This window comes from Ambystoma mexicanum, chromosome 5p (assembly GCF_040938575.1).
Source record: "Ambystoma mexicanum isolate Mex_15411 chromosome 5p, UKY_AmexF1_1, whole genome shotgun sequence".
Lineage (NCBI taxonomy): Eukaryota > Metazoa > Chordata > Amphibia > Caudata > Ambystomatidae > Ambystoma > Ambystoma mexicanum.
This window is the reverse complement of record NC_090930.1, coordinates 834,340,219-834,361,710: the sequence shown is the minus strand read 5'-3', so window position 1 is coordinate 834,361,710 and position 21,492 is coordinate 834,340,219. Positions and strand designations below refer to the sequence as shown.

Here is a 21,492-nt window from a genome sequence, read left to right as displayed (position 1 = left end):
TACACACAGCAGACATGACTGGGGCACAAGCCTTTGGCTTACTACAGTGGACTTTTAGGTAATGCAGGTTATTTTTCCATGGAAGCAGGCTCTAGCTGCAGGGGCATTCACAATACAGAAATCCTCCACCGTCACAATGGGATGTCCAGTGACATTGTATGTGGAACATGGAGTTTTTGCCATTCTAGAGTAATCAAAATTCACCCTCACTACACAGAGAACTTCTGGCTATTAATTGATATTGTCCAACTCCTCCATTCACACAGTGAAATGTCACACAGTAAACCCTGCAACATTCATTGCAGAGCCAGTATAGCCAGTGGATTCAGTATACAATTATGCAACATATGAAGGGGATACAGATGAGGGTACCCCTGTCAGGGAGGATGCACAGGAGGAGGGGGAGATTCTCTTCGTTGATAGGTCATCAACTATTAATCAGAGCACTGGCGAACGACACACAGGTGCAGCAGTAGTAAGGTATGAAGATGGAAAGTGAGGTCATGGTCAAAAAGAGGTTGCCTTTGCATTAATCCTGTAAGGAAGGCATGGTATCAAACAGTGAAGACAGACACAAGTGATAACAGTTCAAGGGTGTTTATTGAACTTCAATGGGTTGGATGAACGCCTATCTAACCGTACATCTAAGGATGGGAGCAAGCTACAACCATGTAAGTAAAAATAACACAGTCCTAGTGGAGTCTTGTCAAAATAAAAAGGGCCTATACGAATAAACCTATTGTCAATCCTTACTTCTAAATACAAATGGTGTGGGAAAATTATGTATGCAAAAGAAAGAGTGCTCAAGAAACAATATGTCAGGACAGATGAGTGATAAGCTACTCTTCCCCACCGTTTGGCACGGAAAAAGGCATCACACTTGAGCTTGCAACACACTCTAGCTTCTTTGAACACCAGGATGCAGTTCAAAACTCAAATAGGACCTTCTGTGATAAAGTCTCTCGTTCTCCACAAGTCTCTCGCTCGCAGAATGTCACGGGTTAACAAAACAACACTTAAAGTTCTCTCTCCTCAAAAGTTCATTGTCCTTTGTTTTCAGGTATAATATTCACTTTGGGTCTCCCTCAGCCGGGCTCGGACCCTCTTGTTACACAATGTCTCTTGGACCCTTTTTGACAATTCAAAGGCACCAAAGGTCTCACTTGATCAGTCTCGGACCCACTTGTGACTTGCAACCCTAATAGGCCTCCCACAGCCGGGCTTGGGCCTTGGTAGGGTTCACTTTTGTGAGTAGTTTACTTTTATCGAAGACTTTCGATTGTGCACAGGATTTTTATCAGACCGTCGCATGACCACTTCGATTTTCTTGTATCCAAATTTCATCTGCAATGTTGCTATTCAAATATCAACATTTCGCTGCTTTGTTTCTTTGTAAGACACCTTTTGCCAGAGACCATCGAATGAGCACCCACACAGTGCCGGACCACTCTGCAAACTTGTATCTTTTGTTTCTCTCATAAAATCTTCAACACACTTATTAGCTTTCCGTATTATACTTGCGTCTTTCATCAGCTGTTTCAACGTTCGCTCTCTGATGATACATTGTCGCTGCTCGTAAACTTAATTTAAACACAGACCAGCCTCGTAAAGTTCATCCCGACTCACTGGCTGTGTTGAAGGTTCTGCTTTCGGGAGCCAAGGACGATACCACGGCAGCTCCTGTTCCTCCCTGACTCAGCCAGTCAAACAGGAGGGCCCCAGGTATCTTGGGCACACGGAATAGGTGTCTCTTGCTTCCCTTCCTGGCTTTACACGTGCGGCTTTCAAATCCTGAAGAGTATAACGATCACTCATCGAAAACCTCAAGGGTATCTCCCGTCTTTCTCTCTCAACCTTTCATCTTTTTCCATGGATTCAGTTGTGGCCTGGAAGAAACTGCTCTTTCGTGTGCTCTGCCTTGCTCAATGTGTGCTCTTCTGGTCTGCCTTTTATCCATGTGGGGAAGTTCAATGGAGATCAGGTGCGAGCCTTTAACAGCGGTTGCCTGACTCTGTCTGACCATGGTAATGGTACATGTCCGGTACATTGTTCGGGTACTGGTTTGTTTTCCCCCAGAGCGGGCCGTCTGTGAAGAGAAGTGTTCGTGAAGGGAAAGGGCAGAGGGGGGTTACAGTCCCCAGATATCCTACCTGGTAGGATGGGTCAAAGGGATTATGGGGGGGATACAGCATCTCGCCACAAGGTATCCCACTCCCCGAGGACCCCTCACCCTTTTGATCCTCCAGCACTGGTCCCCCCCAGGGTCTGGATCCAAAGGCGATGGCCGTGCCCTGGCCACATGGGAGAGAGTCCCCCGGGGATTAGCGGGTGAGACACCTTCTGGTTTCTCATTCCCATTATGAGCGGGTGGCCAAGACCCTGCTAGTCACCCATGTCTGAATGGCATGTTAATGGGCTGAAAGAAGGTATACCATGAACTAAGCAGGAGGGGTTGTGTTTAAGTGGATAGTGAATGATGTGAGTAGCTACAGTTCAAATTATTTGTTGTGAAAGGTAGCTTCATTCTTATGACAGAGGTGTTGTGCAATAGTGTTGGTGTTCGGCTAAATTATGAAGTTGTAGAGTGTGAGAAAAAATAGGTTTGCTGTACAAACAACAATGTCTATCATCTGGATTGGATTAATGTGCAAAGGGCAGTGCTTAATGAAACATGCGATCTACGTGCGATAGTTAAATGAATGTAAGTACTCACCCAGTGAGTGAATCTTGGAGTGATACATTGCCAACCCCAGGTCCTTCAAGTGTGAAAAGATTCCCTCCTTACATGTCTATTTGCGGCAGCAGCAATGCCCACCCTCATATGCTTTAGAGTTAGATACTGTGCAGACTACAAAAAAAAGATTCAATTGTAACTAATGGGTCTCCTCCAAATTTGGTCCAATTGCTTGACCTAAGGTACGTTTAAATGTGATGCATTGCACACCCTCAGAGCCCAATTGAGTACAATACCTGGCTAGCTCTCAGGGTTCTTATCTTGTGCAAGTTACTGGATACCTTCTTGAGTCCTCCTTATGGAATTTGAGGGGCAACGTACAGATGATAAATGAGAGACGAGGCAAGGTAGGGTAAGGACAGACAGGAGGGAGGGAGCGTTCATGTGGTGGGGGGTCTGTCTGCTGGATGGACCTGGGGTGCAGGGAGGATAGGGTTGGGGGTTTAGGAAGCGGGAGAGAATAGTCAGGTTTTGAGGGCTTTCCTTAAAGCCAGGTGATCCTCTGTGAGACGGTGAGTGAAGGGGAGGGAGTTCCAGAAGGTGGGTGCGAGGACGGAGAAGCAGGCATCTCCTAGTTTGGAGAACTTGAAAGGGGGGACTATTAGGAGGTGTGCCGAGCCTGATCCGAGCATTCAGTGGGGTGATAGCATGAGAGTTTGCTATGGAGGAATAGAGCTCCTATCTTATGGATGGCACTGTGGGTAATGCACATGGCTTTGAAGGAGGCTTTTCGATTGATGGGCAGCCAGCCAGTGAAGTACCCTGAGTGCAGGGGCAATGTGTTCTCTGGGGGAAAGTGTGAGGAGAATCATTTCTGCAGAGTTTTGGATGCTGTGGAGCTTTCTGAGTTGAGATGTGGGCGCCCCTAGATAGAGGGACTTGGAATAGTCTAGGCCCGAGAGGATGATGGCCATGATTGCAGAGACTCTTTGGGGGTATGTGAGGGGTCAGAATGTGAGGCAGACAACTTTGTAAAGGTTTTTCATAAGATGCCATTTTATTAACTTAAAAGGGTTTGATAAATGCTTACTGTCGCTATCCTGAAGAGGATTTCCCTGCCTATCAAAATAAACTTAAAGAAACAAAAGGAATCTGCCCCTCACACTTATACATACAACAAACATATGAAGGGAATATATGGTAATTCAAAGATAACACAAATCACAGTTATGGCCAACATAATCCTAATAACTGTTTCTCCTTGTAACCTGAGTAATGCTCCCTTCCCCAGATTTAAAGCAGGAATTTGTATCAACAGTTCAAAATCAGGAAAGTTCGGTTCCACAACAAAGTTTTGATGATAAGGTGCTTCTGGCTCCAAGAATCTCTCACTTGGACATTCCAACACTTCAAAAAGAACGAACAGCACTTTGTCTCTCCACTTGTAGCTAAGAGTTCAACACAACTTCTTCTTGGGAAACACAATTCCACAGTTCATCTTTAGCAACAGCAATGTTTTGTCAGGATGATTTCAGAGTAGTTCACAAGATACTATAGTGGTCTTGCCACGTCTTCGTTTTCTCAGTCTTTAACTACAACACAGTACTTCAACAACTTCTTCCTGGTCCACTAAACGGCCAGGCCTACTGCTATAAAGTCCCTGGCCCTGCTATATTCGCCTGTCAGGACTAAAAGCTCCCATCACTACTACAAGTATTTCTGTGGTAAAGTTCACTTCGAACAACTGAGCAAAGTCTTTTGACTTTCAACAACATCAGTATCAACAACTTCAGTATGGACTACTATTTCTGTAAAAACATGAAACAAATTGGTTCCACCCTTTTGATTACCCCTTCTGCCACTCTTGTGTTCCCACTCTTACGTCAACCAAATGCTGATAATGGCTTTTAATCACACTTGCTCTTCCTTGGCTTAGACAATGCGTGTTTGGGTCTTTAACAACTATTGCCTCTTCCTCTCTTTGGCAATAGGGGTTACAATTAGCTTGCTTCTTAATTGCCCTCTCCTGGCCTTGGCAATATTGATTCTCATTAACTTGCTGCTCTTGGTTTGGCAATGTTGATTGTTGTTAATTTCTTTTAATATTGCCCTCTCTTGGCTATTACTTCGACCTTTGTAATTACAAATGTATCCTTCTTGTCTGTTCCCAAAGGTCTTATTCTGCATTTGAACTGGTTTGCATCAGGTTGGTATGCAAAGTTATTATTAGTCTGTCACTTTAGTCTCTTTACATTAGTTCGGTATTCAATATTCCCCAATAGTGGCCAGTAGGCGATTACGGAGCGTTCCAGGGTCACACAATACTAGTGAACTCACTGGGTGCTGCATACGTGTCCGCTCGCTCCTTTGCCACTGCCACTTCTGCTTTCTCTGGTTCCAGCTGCATGGTAAACTGCTTCTTTCTGCTTCCTGTGGCCTGGCTGGTCGGGAGAGGAGCGTTCCTCGCTCCACAGGTACTCCGGTGCTCGCCTGCCATTGGAGTACAAGTCATTTTAGGGAAAGCTTTTCAGATTATCGCTTCCCACTGTGCAACCTCTGCATACAGGGTCATTAAGGGTAGAGACCCTCACGAAACCGGCATCCACAAATAGCAGTAGCTCTGGCGTCTCTGCTTCCCTTCGACTTCAGCTGCCAATGCAATTTGGAGTCTTGCAATTACTGCAACTTCTGCTTCCCCTGAGGGGGCCCTTTATGCTCACCAGTCCCTCTCAGGTGTGGGTCATTGGAATCACTAGACTGCACCTTGCAGTACAGTGCCTCCAAATCCCTCTTCCTCGTACCAGTACTTTGGGCATTGTGGGACTTGAAGTCCCTAATGATCAAATTACCTTTTTCTTCTACAATATCAACTTTACAATAGGCCATTAATATTGTGGGGCCCCTGGGAAAGTTATTAAGGGGGGGTTTCACATTCCTCCTGGCCTGATCCCCCGCACATGTGATCATCCCACAGAATACCACCCCCAGGGTCAGGATCAAGACACGTCTGCCTTTACCTGGCCACATGGAAAGGGTCCCAGACCAGGTTTTCTGGGGGAATCATCTCTGATTCATCACAGGTAGGAGAGATATGGACATTTCTGCTTGAGAATATAGAGGTGGAAAGAGCATGATCTGGAGACTGCATTGATATCGCGGGAGAGGGTCATGTACGAGCTAAAAGTGTAACCTAGGTTTTTAACTGAAGGGGATGCAATGGGTGTGGGTCCTAAGGAACGCAGCCCATGGGTAGGTTGGGGAAAGAGCTGTTTTGCCGCAGATTAGGATTTCTTTTTTTCCGGGGTTGAGGAGGAGGTAGTTGTTCATCATTCGTCGGTCAAGGTATGAGAGGCTAGATGCCAGATTAGGGTGTAGTGAAGACGGGGAGTTGGGAATCTTGAGGATGATCTTAGTGTCATGAGCATAGTTGTAACAGATGGGATTGTGGGAGCGGATGACCGTGGGTAGGGGAGAAAGGTAGAGGTTGAAGAGGGGGGAGAGGGAGTCTCCCTACGGGACTGGTCGGGGGCAGGTGAGAAAGGATGGTGAACAGTGATTTGAGCGCGGTCAGTCAGGAAGGAGTCTGCTGTTCTCTTCAGATCATCCTAGATTGAGACAAGGGAGGATTCCGTTCCATGGAGGGGTCTGAAGCCAGACTGGGAAGTGTCAAGAAGGCAGTGGGATTCTGCACAGAGAAATAGGGCGATAGTTGCAGGGGAGGACGGGGTCAAGGGAGGGCTTTTTTAGTAGCAGTTTGACGTGAGAGGTTTTGTATGCTGCTTCGAAGATTCCAACTGGTAATGAGTGGCTGATTATAGATCTGGCAAGGGTGCCTGTGCAGGTGGAGGAGAGAATGTTTTGAGGAGGGCCGGGGGGGTAAGGGTCCCCAGGGGCCCCCGAGGGGTGGCTATAACAGACACCACTCACACCTGCACGCAGAACCTTCGGCACTCTCAAAACAGAAATATTAGGGGATAGGTTTCAGGGATATCTTAGGGACATAACACAATGTGCGAAACTTATATCTCAACAGGTTGGACTGCATCTACAACACCCAGCTGCATCGCAAATCACTGACCCAGAATCTCTGCAGCAACCATAGATTTTTCCAGGCGATTCTTTTTTGGAATGAGAGATGTTTTTAAGGGCCCTATGAAGTAGTGTATTCCACACCCACTGCTGTGAATGTTATTAGACATAAGACCTGGACCACCTGTCAGACGTTCGCAAGGATACCAGTTCTAACCCCCCTCCCCAGGAGCAGGACGCAAGAGGAGGGGAGCCCTAGAAGATGAGTACCTTCAATAGATTATTGACATTTCTGAAATCAGTGCATCCTCTCGGATGAGTAAACACCAACTCTTCCTCACAGCCTCCAGGTGCAGCGGATAATTGTAGATGTATTGGTTGTTTGCTTTTCTTTCATTTTAATTCCTTTATTTTGACAAAGTTGATGGGGATGGCAGTTGGAAAGGAGGGGTATAATGAAAATGAAATAGCATCTGGGTTAGCAAGTGATAATGTATCCATGACCAGAAACAAAAGGGACACATGGGATCAGGTGATCTGGATCAGGGGGATCTTTTTGACAGTATTTCGGATGTGCATCGCCCTGACACAGATCATTTGTGGGGTAATCTGTGGCATAATTTGCGGGAGGTGGGAAGAGAGAAGTCAAACAAATCGTGCTACATTTGTTCTTTAATACCCCATGCAACTGGCTCACCCAGAGTGTTTATTCCTAAAGAAATGCCACCTCTAATAGCACAGTGTCTAGTGCCCCTGGCGCTATGTAGGGTGCATGGGTTATTTCAAGAACATAAGATTCAAGCAACTGTGTTAGAACCAGGCAACAGTGAATGTTCTGAAAATAAAAGGAAGGAGCCGTTGCGGTGCAGAATAAGACCTCAATTACAGCTGGAAGGCACCGTTTCTCACAATAATAAGTGGGTCAAAGGAGTGATGGCATGCCAAGCAGGAGGACTGGTCGGGTTTTGAGAGGAAATGGTGGCACATATCAATGAATCTTTTTATGATGTGTTGGGACGATATATAGAAAACCTTGCCCGGATCAAGCAATGTGAACGTCCCAATAAAGTACAGATACTTACACGATTCTCATTGTGTTTCAGCGGGCAATGGCAGTGTGCCTGTCGGCACAAATGAATGATCCAACAGAACACTTTATATTCCAGACCTCAATGTCGGAACTTCAGTGCTCATGGCCAGGTTCCTGACTTGTGGGAGCTTTGTATACCTCCAGCTCCCACCGTTCTGGAAAGGGGTGTGCTCTCTAACAACTTTACATTCCCCAGTCCTCTTAGCGCCAGATGCCCATCTCACCGTTATAAATGCATCCCACCCAGTAACACCTGTTCCCCTTATCCACCAAGTGGCCCCTGCCACTATAGATGTTCAAATTATTTTTCTGAGGATTTTGTAAAAAAACTTAAAGCTATTCGCGAACAATATTGGTTGTTTAGTAAGACTAAAACGTTTTTCACCTCCCTGCTCGTTCCAGGAATACAAACAACTGCCAAATCCAGATTGTTACAGATAACGCATTGGGAACTCATACAAACCGTGAATGACACCAAGCGCCACTTCGATGCGATCAAACAGGAGTTGAGGGCCATAAGACTAATGACACTCCAGAACTGCTGCATCCTCAACCTCTTTACAGCCATGGAGGGCAGGGTTTGCGTCAAAATCGGCAGTAAAAGTTGCACCTATGGACCACCCCACAATTCGGACTACGGGTCTCTGACACATGCCAATGGGGACCTACACAATGTACGTGCTGCAATAAAAAAGGAAGGCAAGGTGGTTGGAGGATGATTGGCCAAATATAATGTTTTCATGGGTTCCCTCCCGGATGAGCATAGCTGTAAAAGTGCTAGTACCAATCGTTGTCCTATTACTTGTCATATTTTGCTCCTATCCACTGGTCCTAAAGTGCTGCCCAGACGGATTACTATGATGTCCCTATCCCTCACAAATGGTGAGGCCACTTCTTGAAACATGTGCACACACAAATGGAATGGCAAAATTGAGAATAGGATGGTAAGGATATCGAACCCAATTGGTCCCCCAGGTACACATTCATATCCCCACCTGATCCTGAGAATGATCCTGAACATTGGGTTGACTGCACTGCAGATGGGGATTGTGCTGTTTTAATGTGCCCCACTGGGGAAATGTTCAGAGAGGAGAGAGCTTGTGTCATGTTGGTAAAGTGTGGGTGCCCAAGGACAATTTTGACAGGGAGAGGGAACCAAGATTAGTTAATGAATTAAGGGAAGAAAGATTTGTTTATGAATTCACTAAACGGGGTACTGTAGGGATGTACATGCAATGTCCCAAATGTGAAAGGAAGTTTAGACTGCATAATTTTCATTAGCACAAAGAGCTGGTTATTTAGTGTCAGCATTGTTGCCATTTTGTTTAGCATTTCCGCACACATGCTATTTGCAGTTAGCTTTAACACACTTTAGAGAGTAGCACACATGAAAGGAGGAGCAGCAACAATATTGCTCATTATATTTAGAGTTTAGGTCCAGGATATTTTAGGGGCTTTGTGGCCAGCATTAGTGAATTAAGTTGTGCTTTGTTTTATTTTTGGGAGCATGTGGAATATGTTGTTTTTGCATTTAAAGGAATCTTTTGTTGGCTGGTGAAAGGGTGGCTGGAGTGCCACACAGTGCAAGCATTATGAGGATAGATGCTGAGTTGTTAGTAGCATACGGGCTGTCGGCCATGTTAGCAAGAGTTCTGCCATTTTGAATTAGGCCCAGTTAGAAGTTGCAGCTTGTGTTAATAAGAGTAGTAGGCCGCATCTTGGAGATTCTGTTCTGTTCATTTAATTAGAGTTTAGTTGTGCTTCTTTCAGCCAGTGTTCAGGCAGCCAAGGTCCCTGGTGAGAAGGGAATGCATATAGTAATGAATGGTACCAGGCCGAGCAGTCCACAAGAGCTGTGATATCCGTTTTGTTCCCGTTGATTAGATTGGTTCAGCAGCTTTGAAGGACTAATATTACTGAGAACAAGTCCTATGGCTCAGGCATTGCCAAAGCAGGGAAAAAGGTTGGAATTATTCTGCCCCCATGACGAAGAGGCAACACCATTGGAACTGCAGCAGACACATCGAATAGAGCAAACAAATCAGAGAAAGGAATCAACAAGAGCAGTGCCTCAGCTGCCTAGAGAGATATGGGGAAGATGCATTCTAGGAAAAACAACATATTTAAAGATGGGAGTCGGAAGAGGTGTTGCCAATGAGTTAAGCTGCAAGGTCAAAGAAACTGTTTGGGGTTGCCAATATGTCTGTTCTCATAAGAAAGTCCACTTACTTGCCACAGGGTATTGACTTCTTTGTTCACACTCACTCATGACTGGGTCTCTTCGAGGGACATGCACATCACAAATTATTTAAAGTTGTTTTGACCAATAAGGAAAGTCCATTGTTGTAACAAGCTACCTGAATGTAATTAGCCAACCAGAAGAAAGTATTTTCTGCTGACTACACAATTAGGTCATTCACAAGGGGATGTAGGCAGGTGGGCACGGATACTCCACAAACCAATATGATGGTTAAATGTAGGTGATGTTTAGATTTCTGTATAGGGGCTAACCAATAGGAAATGTGGGTTTGACTTGTAATTGATATGTGCTGCATATTTAGATGTTGTTGTTTTCAGCTATACAACTTGTAACTGAAATGGTTGTGTCCAAAGTGTTTTCAGTTTTCCAGTTCCACAGAGCTGGCTGAGCCTCCCGGCCGTATTTGTATGTAAAAACATTGTTTTTGTTGCAAAATGTGCACCCCGTGGATTGTTTATCGATCGGTTTTTGGGCCTACCTACAAAAGTGCAAACCTGGCTGGGAAGCAATGGAGCAGTGAACATGAGGTACACACCATGGAGGTTGCGCGTAGGATTTAAGGGTAGCGGAGAAGCTGGTAAGGGTATGTGGGAGCAAGGGAGGGTGGATCTCTGGAGGGGGAGATGCAACGTTTAGAGGAGGTATCAGCAAGTTGCTAGATGTTCTTTGGCGAGTATAGTCTTCATGTTCTTCCTGAAGTGTAGGATGGAGGGGCAGTCTTATCTGCATTGGTAACGTGTTCCAGTGACAGGATGCATAGGAGGAAAATATCTGTTTCCTGTTTTTTAACCTCTTGCAGTTTGTTTGTTTATAATCTGTCAATGCTGTGGCTTCTCGTGATACACTGGACTCTGGGCATAAGTCGCTAAATCAGGTAGAGCAGTGTTTTGGTTGTGACTGCTTTGTAGACTATGCAGGCTGACTAGAATACGATGTCTGCTTCAAGGAGGAGCCAGTGCAGCTCCATAAGTATGATGCTTATGTGGTTGAATGTTCATAGTCCTTTGATGAGGCCTGCCAAATTGTGCTGGATGGCTTTCAGAGAGGCCAAGCTGCCATCTCGAATTCCTGCAAATAGGGAGTTGCCACCGTCCCGGTGGAAGATTGACAAGGATTGGACAAATATTTGGGAAATCCAGCGCAGGGATGAATGACGACTTTTCAGGAGGAGCACAGCTTGGAGCCATATTGCTTGGGTCTTCTTGGCCATGTGTGTTTTGAATGTGAGGTCACAGTTGATGGTAAAGCAGAAAGAATGTGCACTGGGTGAGAGCTAAGGGGTGAATCTGTCGAGCTTCATGTCAGTCAGCCAATTCTGAACTTAGGCATGCTTGATGAGGTTCCCAAGGAGAATTAATGTGGTCTTTGATGGGTTGAGTGCTAGCACTTGACATCCAGGCCTGGATGCGGCACAGACACTGGTTGAGTTCATGGATTCTGTTGATGTAACTGATCTTCAGGTAATAGTGTGTGTCATCTGCATATTGGCATACCTTGATGAGGGTGACGGCGAGAAGCCCCCAGTAGTTCTATATAGAGGCTGAAGATGACCGGGGACAGGATGGAGCCTTGTGGAACTCTGCAAGTTACTGGGAAGTGTGAGCATCTGTTGGGCCCATCTGTTCTTTGTTAGAGAGTTGAACATCTGAAGGACTCTCCTGTCAAAGCCCATGCATGTGGCAAGGATGTTGAGGAGGGCTTCATACTCACAGTATCAAAGGCAGCAGATAGGTTGAGTAGGAAGAGTAAGTAGGGGGTCACCTTTTTCCAGGATATGTAGAGGGTCATGGATGGTGGCTTCTTCTATGTGGAATCATGGTCAGAAACTAGATTGATAGATGTGTGGGAAATCGTGCTGACTGGTCCTTTTGCGCAAGTAGATGGCTCCTCAATCACTTTTCAGAGGAAGGATAGAGGTGTGATGGGGCCTTACTTGGCCAGATCATATCGGTTGGTGTGAGTTTATTTAGCAGGTTGTCAGATCTGGACCATTCTCAGAACATCTGGGAAGGGGCCTTGTGCAAGGGATTATTTGATGATGTTGAGAAGCAATGTTAGTTTTGTATCTGTGATGGCTTTCAAAATGAAGGAGGGAGGGGTCATCTGTGTAGGTGCTTGGTTTCATGACAGTGAACCTGTGGATCCATGTGTTAAAATTGCAGCAAAAATGGCCATGAACACAAAATATTGCAGCAAAAATGCAGTGGTTTTGACGCCGCAATCCATGTAAAGGATGCAGGGGACACCCCCGCAACCTACGGACCCATTAAGGAGGGCGGGGGACACCCCCACAACCCCAGCTCCCCTTAAATGGTGAAATGGGGTACACCTTTAATGGGTCAAACCACCATTTTTTTTATAGGCGATATTTTTGCCACGATTTTATCATTGCATACCAAAACTGTTGGTCGGGTCTTCTGTTGTAATTGTCCTGAATTCAGTCCATCTTGAAATGTTGAGGGCTGGTACATGTGGGGTGTCGGTGGTGTGCTTGGAGTTGTCAATATGTTGCCTTGTCTTGTCTGCTAAGACCTTGTTTGTGATTTTGCATTTGTCAGTGCATTGATGTATTAGATGGTCTGGAAGAGGGTTTTTCAGTGCTTCTCATCTTGGAAGATCGCTCGGTTCTTGTTGACTGCTTTCATGATGTTTTTAGTGTTTGTGAATTAATGCAATAACTTTAAAAGTTGGGTTCTTGACCTATCTTCTTTCAGTAAAATGCCAGTAACCCATTGCTCAAGAATAATACACTAGTACAGTATTTCTACAAAACAAAAAAGGCGCACACAATTATTTTAACTTTAACAATAAAATAAATTATTATGGGGGAGGGAAACAAATTGTTACACAGAACAAGTGAATGATTACTGAGGCAAACAGCCAATCACAGCCATGGGACCATTTCTCCCATAGATTTGTATGCATTTCTTTAAAAAAAATGGAGTGGAATCTAATAGGACACAATATATTAATGCTGTGTGCCCAAGGATTTCATTGCAGGAACACAAGTTCCACAAGATGTACTGGAAAATGGCTTAGCATTTCTCTGGAGCAATATAGCACTTCTGGTTAAACACTTGTGTGTTTCACTTTGACATTGAGTTATGGAAAGCCCTCTTTTTCATTGACTTGCTCACCTGTGAAGAGTTTCTTTAGACTCCGGCTGATCCAGATATTGTCCAGTGACTTTGACCCCTGAGGAGATTTTGTGCTGATGTTTGTAAATGTGTTCGCTGGCACTGTGGGATGAAACTTTTCCTTCCGTAACACATCAAAATCGCTGCAGTCCGCCGAACGGCTAAACCCTCCCAAGACGATCAAATCCTTGTCCCCTAGAGAAAAACGTACACCAAACATGAAAAATGCTTTCTCTCAAATACACATTAATAAAATGTAGTGCACCAAGCAACAGCAGTGTCACATGGCTATACCAGCTGCGCCTCAGTTTTTCCAGTCATATCTTATTTTGAATGGTCATAATTATTTTGAAGCCATTTTACTCGAACCAAATATAACAAGTGAAAAATTACTGACTTTTCTTTTGCCTTTTCACACATGAATTGAGCGTTTTTTCAGTGTTTTTTAAAAATATGTATTTTTATAATGTGAAAACCACACATTGGGCCCCATAAGGTTGCCGGTATCCTGGCGGATTTACCGTTTACGGCACTTGGTACAGCGGCATTACTGCTGGATTATGAGTGCCGGAGTGACAGTGTTAATCCCCATTCATTGAGTCCCCATAGGACTCCATGACGGGATTTTCCGTCATTAACAGCACTGGCAATACCGGTGCCGGTTTTACCGGTAAGCGACCTGCCTTACCTCTCCAGCTCCTAGCCGGAGGTAACACAGGTCCCCATTGGCAAACCTGTAGTCGGCCGGTCCGGTAAAGTGCCGGTACACGTTGATACTGGACTGGCCGACTTATAATGAGGCAGATTGATTCCAAACTCTCATGCCCCTTCTCTTCTGTGCAGTTACATGATGATGTGAGTGGTGGATGTCCTGGTCCACACCCTGCCAGCTACAGCCCACATGGTTCTCCACTTCCTCCATAGTCACCTGTCCTCAGCCAAATGTGCATGTGTTGAAGCAGCAGTGTGGCATACCGCAATGCTAAACAGTGACTGGTATGCATTTATTAGAAGTACATTAAAAATACATTCATGAATGTATAATTAACATACAACAAAAGTGTAATTAGCAATTAGTAATGAATAACTAATTAAATGATGGTGTAATTGACTAGGTATCGTGTAACAGACATCACCAGGGGCGCAGGGGACAGGGGGCGTCATTCTGTGCAGAATGACTGAATCACTGCTGCTAAGAGGGAATCCCACTTAGTTGTGTCGACTGCAAACTGTCGAGATTCCCAATATCCCCCTCTATTGTGTCTATTATGCCCAAGAATGGTTTGAGGGTCTTAGTGAACTAGGGGATTCCAGGGCAGATATGTTTAACCCATTTTGGTGTAAGGGTTACATTTTGCCAGAAAAGAGACAATTGCTGAGGCCTCTACTGCACACCCATCATGTACCAGACTTTATAGAGGTCCAAGAAGGCAGTTGCTCTTGAAGACCTTAATAATCTCTCTGTTTAATACATTAGATGGTCATTGGGTGGTCCGGAAGGAGAGCTGCACTAAAGGGCGGCCAACTACTCCACCATCCATGCCATACTCTCTCATCAAATGGACAGTATAATATGGTAGTTATTTGAAAGTGGCTGTGTGCTCCATCAGTCACATGGATTTCTGATGGCCACTCAACTGTGTTGTGTCTTGTTGTTTTCAGCCTCTATGCCACTCTTTCTAGAATGTAACTTTACTCTTACTGGAATTTGGTGTTATCAGCCACTGCTTCAGTGCCATTATGCAGTTGGTCTCCCCCACCTCAGATGTTAGTTAGCAGCTAGTCACTCTCCTATGATGCCCCTTTGCTGTTTAGTGCACCACCCCTGTAGTGTCCCTTGGCTGTTGGCCATCTGTGTATGGTAACCCTATAGTGACCTTGCAAGAGCATTGGTCTGGTGAATTGGCACAAGTGAGAGGTGCATAGCCCGAACAAATGTCCACACTAGGGTGTGCAGGACTCATGGCTCCATAGTTGATTATCAACTGAGTTCATGATTAAATATTCAGTGACCCAGCATTATACGGATTGGATGTTAGGTAGCAGTTTACGCAGCCAGAATGCTGAGAGTCAGGAGACGGTGCTGCAGTCAGGGTTTGAAGTTGGTTTTTCTTATATGTAAAAATGTGCCTGTCAATGTGTTAATTGTGCATACTGTAAGGGTGCAGAAGGAGGAGGCTGACACACAGGTGGCACGATGATTCCTATAGCCATTTATTAGTCAAGAAAATAAAGAGCACATTTTCCCTAACTCTCAGAGATGTTTGCCTGACTGTACTAAAATATTAAAGGTTTTGTCAGAATGTCAGTTTAAATCAATAGTCCACCGTCCTGTGTCAAAAACCCTACTTCTGTCCCTTACAATTAAACTAAACTAGAGATATGGTCCAGAAGAATGACTCCCTTCTTCTGGACTGGGGATAAAAGTTTGTTTTGAAGTGTTAGCTTCTTCTTAGGAGAATGAATCTCTTCCCCAGATCAAAACTGTCCTCCAACACAAAAGACAAAGTTCCAAGTACTTTGTATTGGCAGAGACACTGTCTATCTTTTAACACTATGTATCCGAAAGTCGTTATCACTTCGGTTACCAAGAGAATGACTCCCTTCTGGTATCTTAATTTCACAGTGCAACACAACCAGGGAGAATTACTCCCTTCGCCTGGTCTTCCTTACCAGGAGAACGACTCCTTCTCCTTGTACCTTGGTTTCAGAGTTTGATAACACAGCCAGGGGGAATTGTTCCCTCCCCCTGGTCTTGGTTACCACTTCATATCACAGTTAAACACCACCAGGGGGAAATGGCTCCCTTCCCCTGCCCTCTCTTTTACTTTGCTTTACAGTTCACACTTTCAGTATTTCAGTTTGAGGGTCCCAGGCTTCTACGTCTCCAGAGTTTGTTCATTCTCCTGCCAAGTACTGCCACAAGGAAGATGGTTTTTAACTCTCTTGTCTTGTGGGTGCATGTTCTAGAGCCGTATTTCTCTACTGCTTTGATTTGGCTGACCTGGTTCACTTCCCTGCCAGGTACTGCCATGAAGAAGATGACTTGTATGGATCTTCTTTTGTGGGTGCAGGTCCCAGACCTGAGTTTCTCTACTGCTATGATTTGGCAGATCTGGTTCACTTCCTTGCAACCACTTCTGTTTTTCAAGTCGAAACGACTCCTGCGCTCGCGGTTCCTCCTGGGAGGACTGACAGCCCACTTGACAAAATGGTAAATCCTTCTTTTGTCTTTATTGTCAATGGACATAAAAAACTACAATGCACATTCACAGTCTCACCATTACTCTTACTTGCTAAGGACCTCCTCCTCATCCCAGTAATTGTCAAGTACGTCTCCCTTGGGTAGTCCCTGTTCTTCCTAGTCTTTGTACTTAAGTTGTCAGACATACATGAAAGTCTAGGATAGGGAGTTGGTCTTCATGGGACAGGTTGGTGTGTAGGGTGTAGCTGGAGGGTTGGCATACCGTGTTCTCCTGAGATATTCATCCATACACCCAGAGTGGAAGGCTCTCTTTTACATGAGATCCTCCAGCACCCCCAGGGGGACTATCGAATAGCCTCACCTCCCTAGCCTCAGGGGAAGGGGCTCCCCCTCGGGGAGAAGTGACAACATCTCAAGATTTGTCACAAAACATGCACACACATACACGCACACCATTCATTTCTGTTCATTGGCTTTTCATCAAGAAAATAATCCCATCAAACCATTGTGCATCAATCAGCAATCTTACAGGTCCAGACATCATAAATACCTTTAAAAACAGGCTCGCTCACTACAGTAAAATATTCAACTTGAGAGCAACAACAACAAAAAATTCCTTGTACTTCGTATCTCCTCCAAAAAGCTTCATCACACAGGGACAGGGGGATGCTGTCACACTATGTTATGTGAAATTTGTAAAGTTCCTCGCTGCCATTGTTATGGCCTAAGATGCTGTGGTTATTTGGGAATTCTGTAAGATATAGCCTGAGTATTGCACATTACATTTCAGGAATCAACTGTGGCAGAGATGACTAGTTCTGTAACGATTTATTTCACATTTAGCGTTGGGCGGGGAGTGCTGTGTGTTTCACTATGTTAGTTATTTAATGACGGCTGGCATGCAAATTCACTTTAAATCGTGGATTTCTGACAGGTATTATGGGGGCACTGCGCTAAAAGGTGGAGCCAGCAAGGTGTGTTGTAATGGGAGTATTGCTTGTTTGAGTCTTCTTCTGAATTAGTGATTGCTGGCCGAATTTGGGTCATGGCACTCTGCCAGCTAATATCGGGAAACTGCTAGATGGTGTAGCAAGCAATTTAACACAGGTCTGAAAGTCAAGAAAGTCACTTAAAATGTAGACGACCTTTCACGATTGACATTTTCACACAAGCTTTCACCTAAATGACTGACACCCGCAACTGTTCTCAACTGCACTTAAGTGACCAAAGCATGATCTCCAAGGGTGCATGGGTAAACATTCCATCAGTCACTTCCCAAATTATCCCCTTTCTATATGGACAATAGATAGCTTTATATAGCCCTCAGTTACTGTCACTGGTGAATTTCACAATTGGGAAATATACAAGATATAAATGTCGGGTGAGAGCTATTTTATGTGAGCCTAAGGGTGCCTCAGTATGGGTATACTGTTGCTTTCTGTAAGTGTAGAAAGTGATACGCTTTGAGAGATCTGAGGATGGCTCGGTACTGTATTTGAATCCTATACCATAATGCAGTCACTTTTACGCCCCTTTGGTGGTGAATGGCACAGCAAGAAAATACATTATATATATATATGTGTGTGTGAATATGCGCGTGTGTGTGTGCTGTGACAAATCTGACAACCTCGTCACTGATTCCCTGGAAGGAAACCTCTCTTATGTGGCCAGGGAAAGGCATAAGCTACCCGACTCAGACCCTGGCGGTAGCTACCTATGGGAGGACTACAAGGGAGAGAACAAGCTCTAGGGAGACAGGAAAAGACTGAGTCATTACAACCCTTAACTCATAGCTTTTAGTGACAACCATGGGCCATTGCAACATTCCTACATGGCTTATTGTAATACAGAGACTGACATCCCAGGGTTTCTTGCCCAGAACTTCATTTACCTTCCCCCTCCCTTCTTAGTACTGAGATGAGGAAGGGGGCTGGAGTAATGAGGATGACTGGGCACGGTAAGCCTACTCCACTTTGTAGTCATTGGAAACTGCAGAGAAAGATAAGGACATTTAAAAGGACAAGGTGAACCGAATGCGGCAGAGAGAACCAGAGACTGGAGAGGCACCTGATGGATGCTGACACTGTGGAGGATACCGAAGTGCAGCGCAGTGGCCAACGGGCACAGTTTGCAGAAGAACTAGGTTGGGAGAAGTTCACTGCTTTTCTGTTTCGGGCAGCAGGAACTGCCGAACACAGAGGAAGGCAAAGCGGGAAGCGAACAACTCACAAGGGGCACTGCCAGTCAATGGACCGGAAGTGCAGACTCCAGTGAAATACGATAAATGCTGAAGACGATGCACAGAGCTGGTAAGCTCAGGGAGAATGAGCGGATTACCACGGCGCTTTTGGGAGAATGCCATGCACCGTGTACTATGCGAGAGAACCCAAGTTAAGACAGTGGAATCATTACCGATACGAATACTTGTTGAGAACAAGAGCCTAAATAAAGGCAGTGGAGTTAATGAGAAAGGGTCACTTTCCAATATCGGAGGAGGGTTGTGAGCTGAATAAAATAGTAACTGAATCAAGAGCAGAGAAGCCCTGGCAGCTTAGTGAACCAGGCAAACAGTGAGTCTGGGTCTCACACCCAAGCAAGAAAGTGACGTTACCCTGTCAGGCAAGTAAACCAGGGGTAAGAAGATAAAGGATAAAAAGGGATGTTCATACCCCTTTTTCAGGAACAAGGGACGATACCCTGGCAGGAGAGCATACCAGGAAAGGGAGGATGATTGGGAAAGTGTGTAACAGAAAGGGGAAGACTCATACCGCTTTAAGGATTAAAGAGAACTATGTTGTGATTCAAGAGAACTGTGTTTTGATTAAAGAGAATTGTATACTTTTGATGAGGCCCAAGGGAAGAGTTTTCCCCCTTTAACAAATTGGAACTGTGATAAAAGATCACCAAAACCACTTGACAAAATCTAGGGGAAGGGAAGCCCCCTTTCCTAATGAAACTTTATTTCTTTTTTGCTTTTCTGCACCTTACAATTTTATGTTTAAAACTTCAAGAGAAAGCTCAGAGAAATCCCCATTTTCACCTTGTATTTAGTTTAGAGTGTAAAAGTCAGTTTAGGATTTTGGACACAGGACTGAAGACGCTTTGTTTGTTTAACATCCTGACACAGACGTTCCTTAGTTTTGTTGAGGCAGAGAAACCCCTCATAGAGTTAGGGATAGCTAGGATTTCCCCAGTCCCCTTTTATTATTTTTTGTATGAGTGTGAGTGTGTGTGTCTTTACACATGGCAGCATAGGCTAAAGGAGCTCTTGCAAGCAGCATTCTACAACCCCAAACTCAGACATGCATTTACAAAATGGCTGATCCAATCCTTACAAATGCTGTTTTGCTATATTTTCAAGAATTTAGGAGTGTCTTCTTTGTGTTGCATGTGTGTATCTGTATATCTATATGTCCATATACTAGACAGGGTAGACTGAAGGAGATCTTACAGGTAGCATTCTACAACTGTAGACCCAGATTGCAGAGTAGCCCAGGCATTTACAAAATGGCTGATTCTATCCTAACAGATGCATATTTGCTCCATTTTGAGGGACTTACAAGCTTCTTCTTGGTGTTGTACATCCCCTGATAAAATGTCTCAACTAGATTAGCATGAGACCAAGGTAGGGCAAGGTACCATTGATTTTGTTGTCACAGAGGGCAGCTGTACAGTTTAGGGGCGAGTGTGGGATACTTGTACCGCATTCTCAGACTTTTTTTCTGAGACATCTTACCAACTTGTGTAAAAGTTGTAAATATAAGAGCCCAATTCGGTCTACACCCAGAGTACTTCAGAGAGACAGACAGCCTCTCACCTACTTCCTCTCTTCTGTAATTTAAATAGCTGTTAATGGGTGAAGCAGTACCTTCCCTCGCTCCAGGAGACCCACTTGTGGGGAACAGCTCACACCCTATGAATATGTTAATCGCTGGCAACCCCTCCCTATCCTTGGAAGGACAGCCCCTAAAATATGGATGAATAAAGGATGGCTGTTTTTACCCTGGTCCCATCCTGGCTGTGGCACCCACGTTCCCCTATTTTAGGCCAAGCTGCTGCATGTTATTTGAGGAATACACATTCCACCTTCCATCTTGTCTGCTCCTCGTTTCATTGTGAAGAGATCCCTGCAGATTTGCAGCGTCACTTTCATACCGAAGGCCTGGTTCCACATCAATGCCTGGTGAGTTGTGGCTGTTGGTGGTGGAGGAGTGAGGGATCTCATTTTGGACTTTGTGAGAACCGTTTGGGGCTTATGGGGGACAGTAGGGTAGACCTCTGGGCGACACGAGCAGGGATTCTAGCCCCTACCATGACCAATGACCGCAGGGTAGACCTCTGGGTGAAACGGGCAAGGATTCTGGCACCTGCCCTGGCAAACGACTTGCCCTGCCTCGATGGGCCCTGCACTTGATGAGCAAAGTCCCAACAGACCACTGAGCATAGCACCTGAGCATGTCAGAGTGAGGTTTGAGGCATATCTCTGCCTGCTAACCAACATACTAAGGAAGGTGAAATGGTTGTCAGCAGTCCTCAAATGTCAAGCTGCCCTTCCACTTAAACTTCGGTTCTTGTCTCCCAATACCCTTAACATTATACAACACTCTGTCCCTCTCCTCACCTACTAACTTGCAGATGCTTGTTTTGTACCTCATGGCGTACAATGTATCTATTTGAGACAGAGACAAAGAAAGAGAGAGAGAGAGAGAGAGAGAGACAGAGTGAGAGAGAGAGACAGAGAGAGAGGTGGCATTGGGGGCAAGAGAAATCGGACCTGTCTGCAAAAGGCCAGGGGTTGGTTGGTTGGACTGCAGGTTGTTTTGCCATCTAAGGCTGTCTCTCAACTATCTGACTCCCCTCTAAGATTTATTTATTTATTGTGCATTTATAAGGCGCTTATACATCAAGTAAATTGTGTTTCAAAGTGACCAGTTTAAGTTTAAGATCTCCTACCATCTTACACCACACCCACACAAACCTCCTCACAGAGGGCTACTGTATGTCTAGCCACTAGCAGATCAACACTAACCAAGCCATGACTAAGCTCTCATCTTTAGTCCTATTGCACTCTCCCACATCAGCGGCTAACCAAACCCA

The 21,492-nt window shown here is 44.9% G+C and overlaps 1 protein-coding gene across 2 annotated transcripts in view; it reads right to left on the bottom strand.

Annotated features, from left to right (window-relative positions):
* EEPD1 (endonuclease/exonuclease/phosphatase family domain containing 1) overlaps positions 1 to 21,492 on the bottom strand; it is a 395,522-nt gene that overhangs the window by 16,234 nt on the left and 357,796 nt on the right. For both annotated transcript variants that reach the window (XM_069613253.1, XM_069613254.1), the window contains one exon: positions 13,191 to 13,385. In XM_069613253.1, the coding sequence (XP_069469354.1) occupies positions 13,191 to 13,385 (195 nt within the window). The remainder of the gene's footprint in view (positions 1 to 13,190; positions 13,386 to 21,492) is intronic.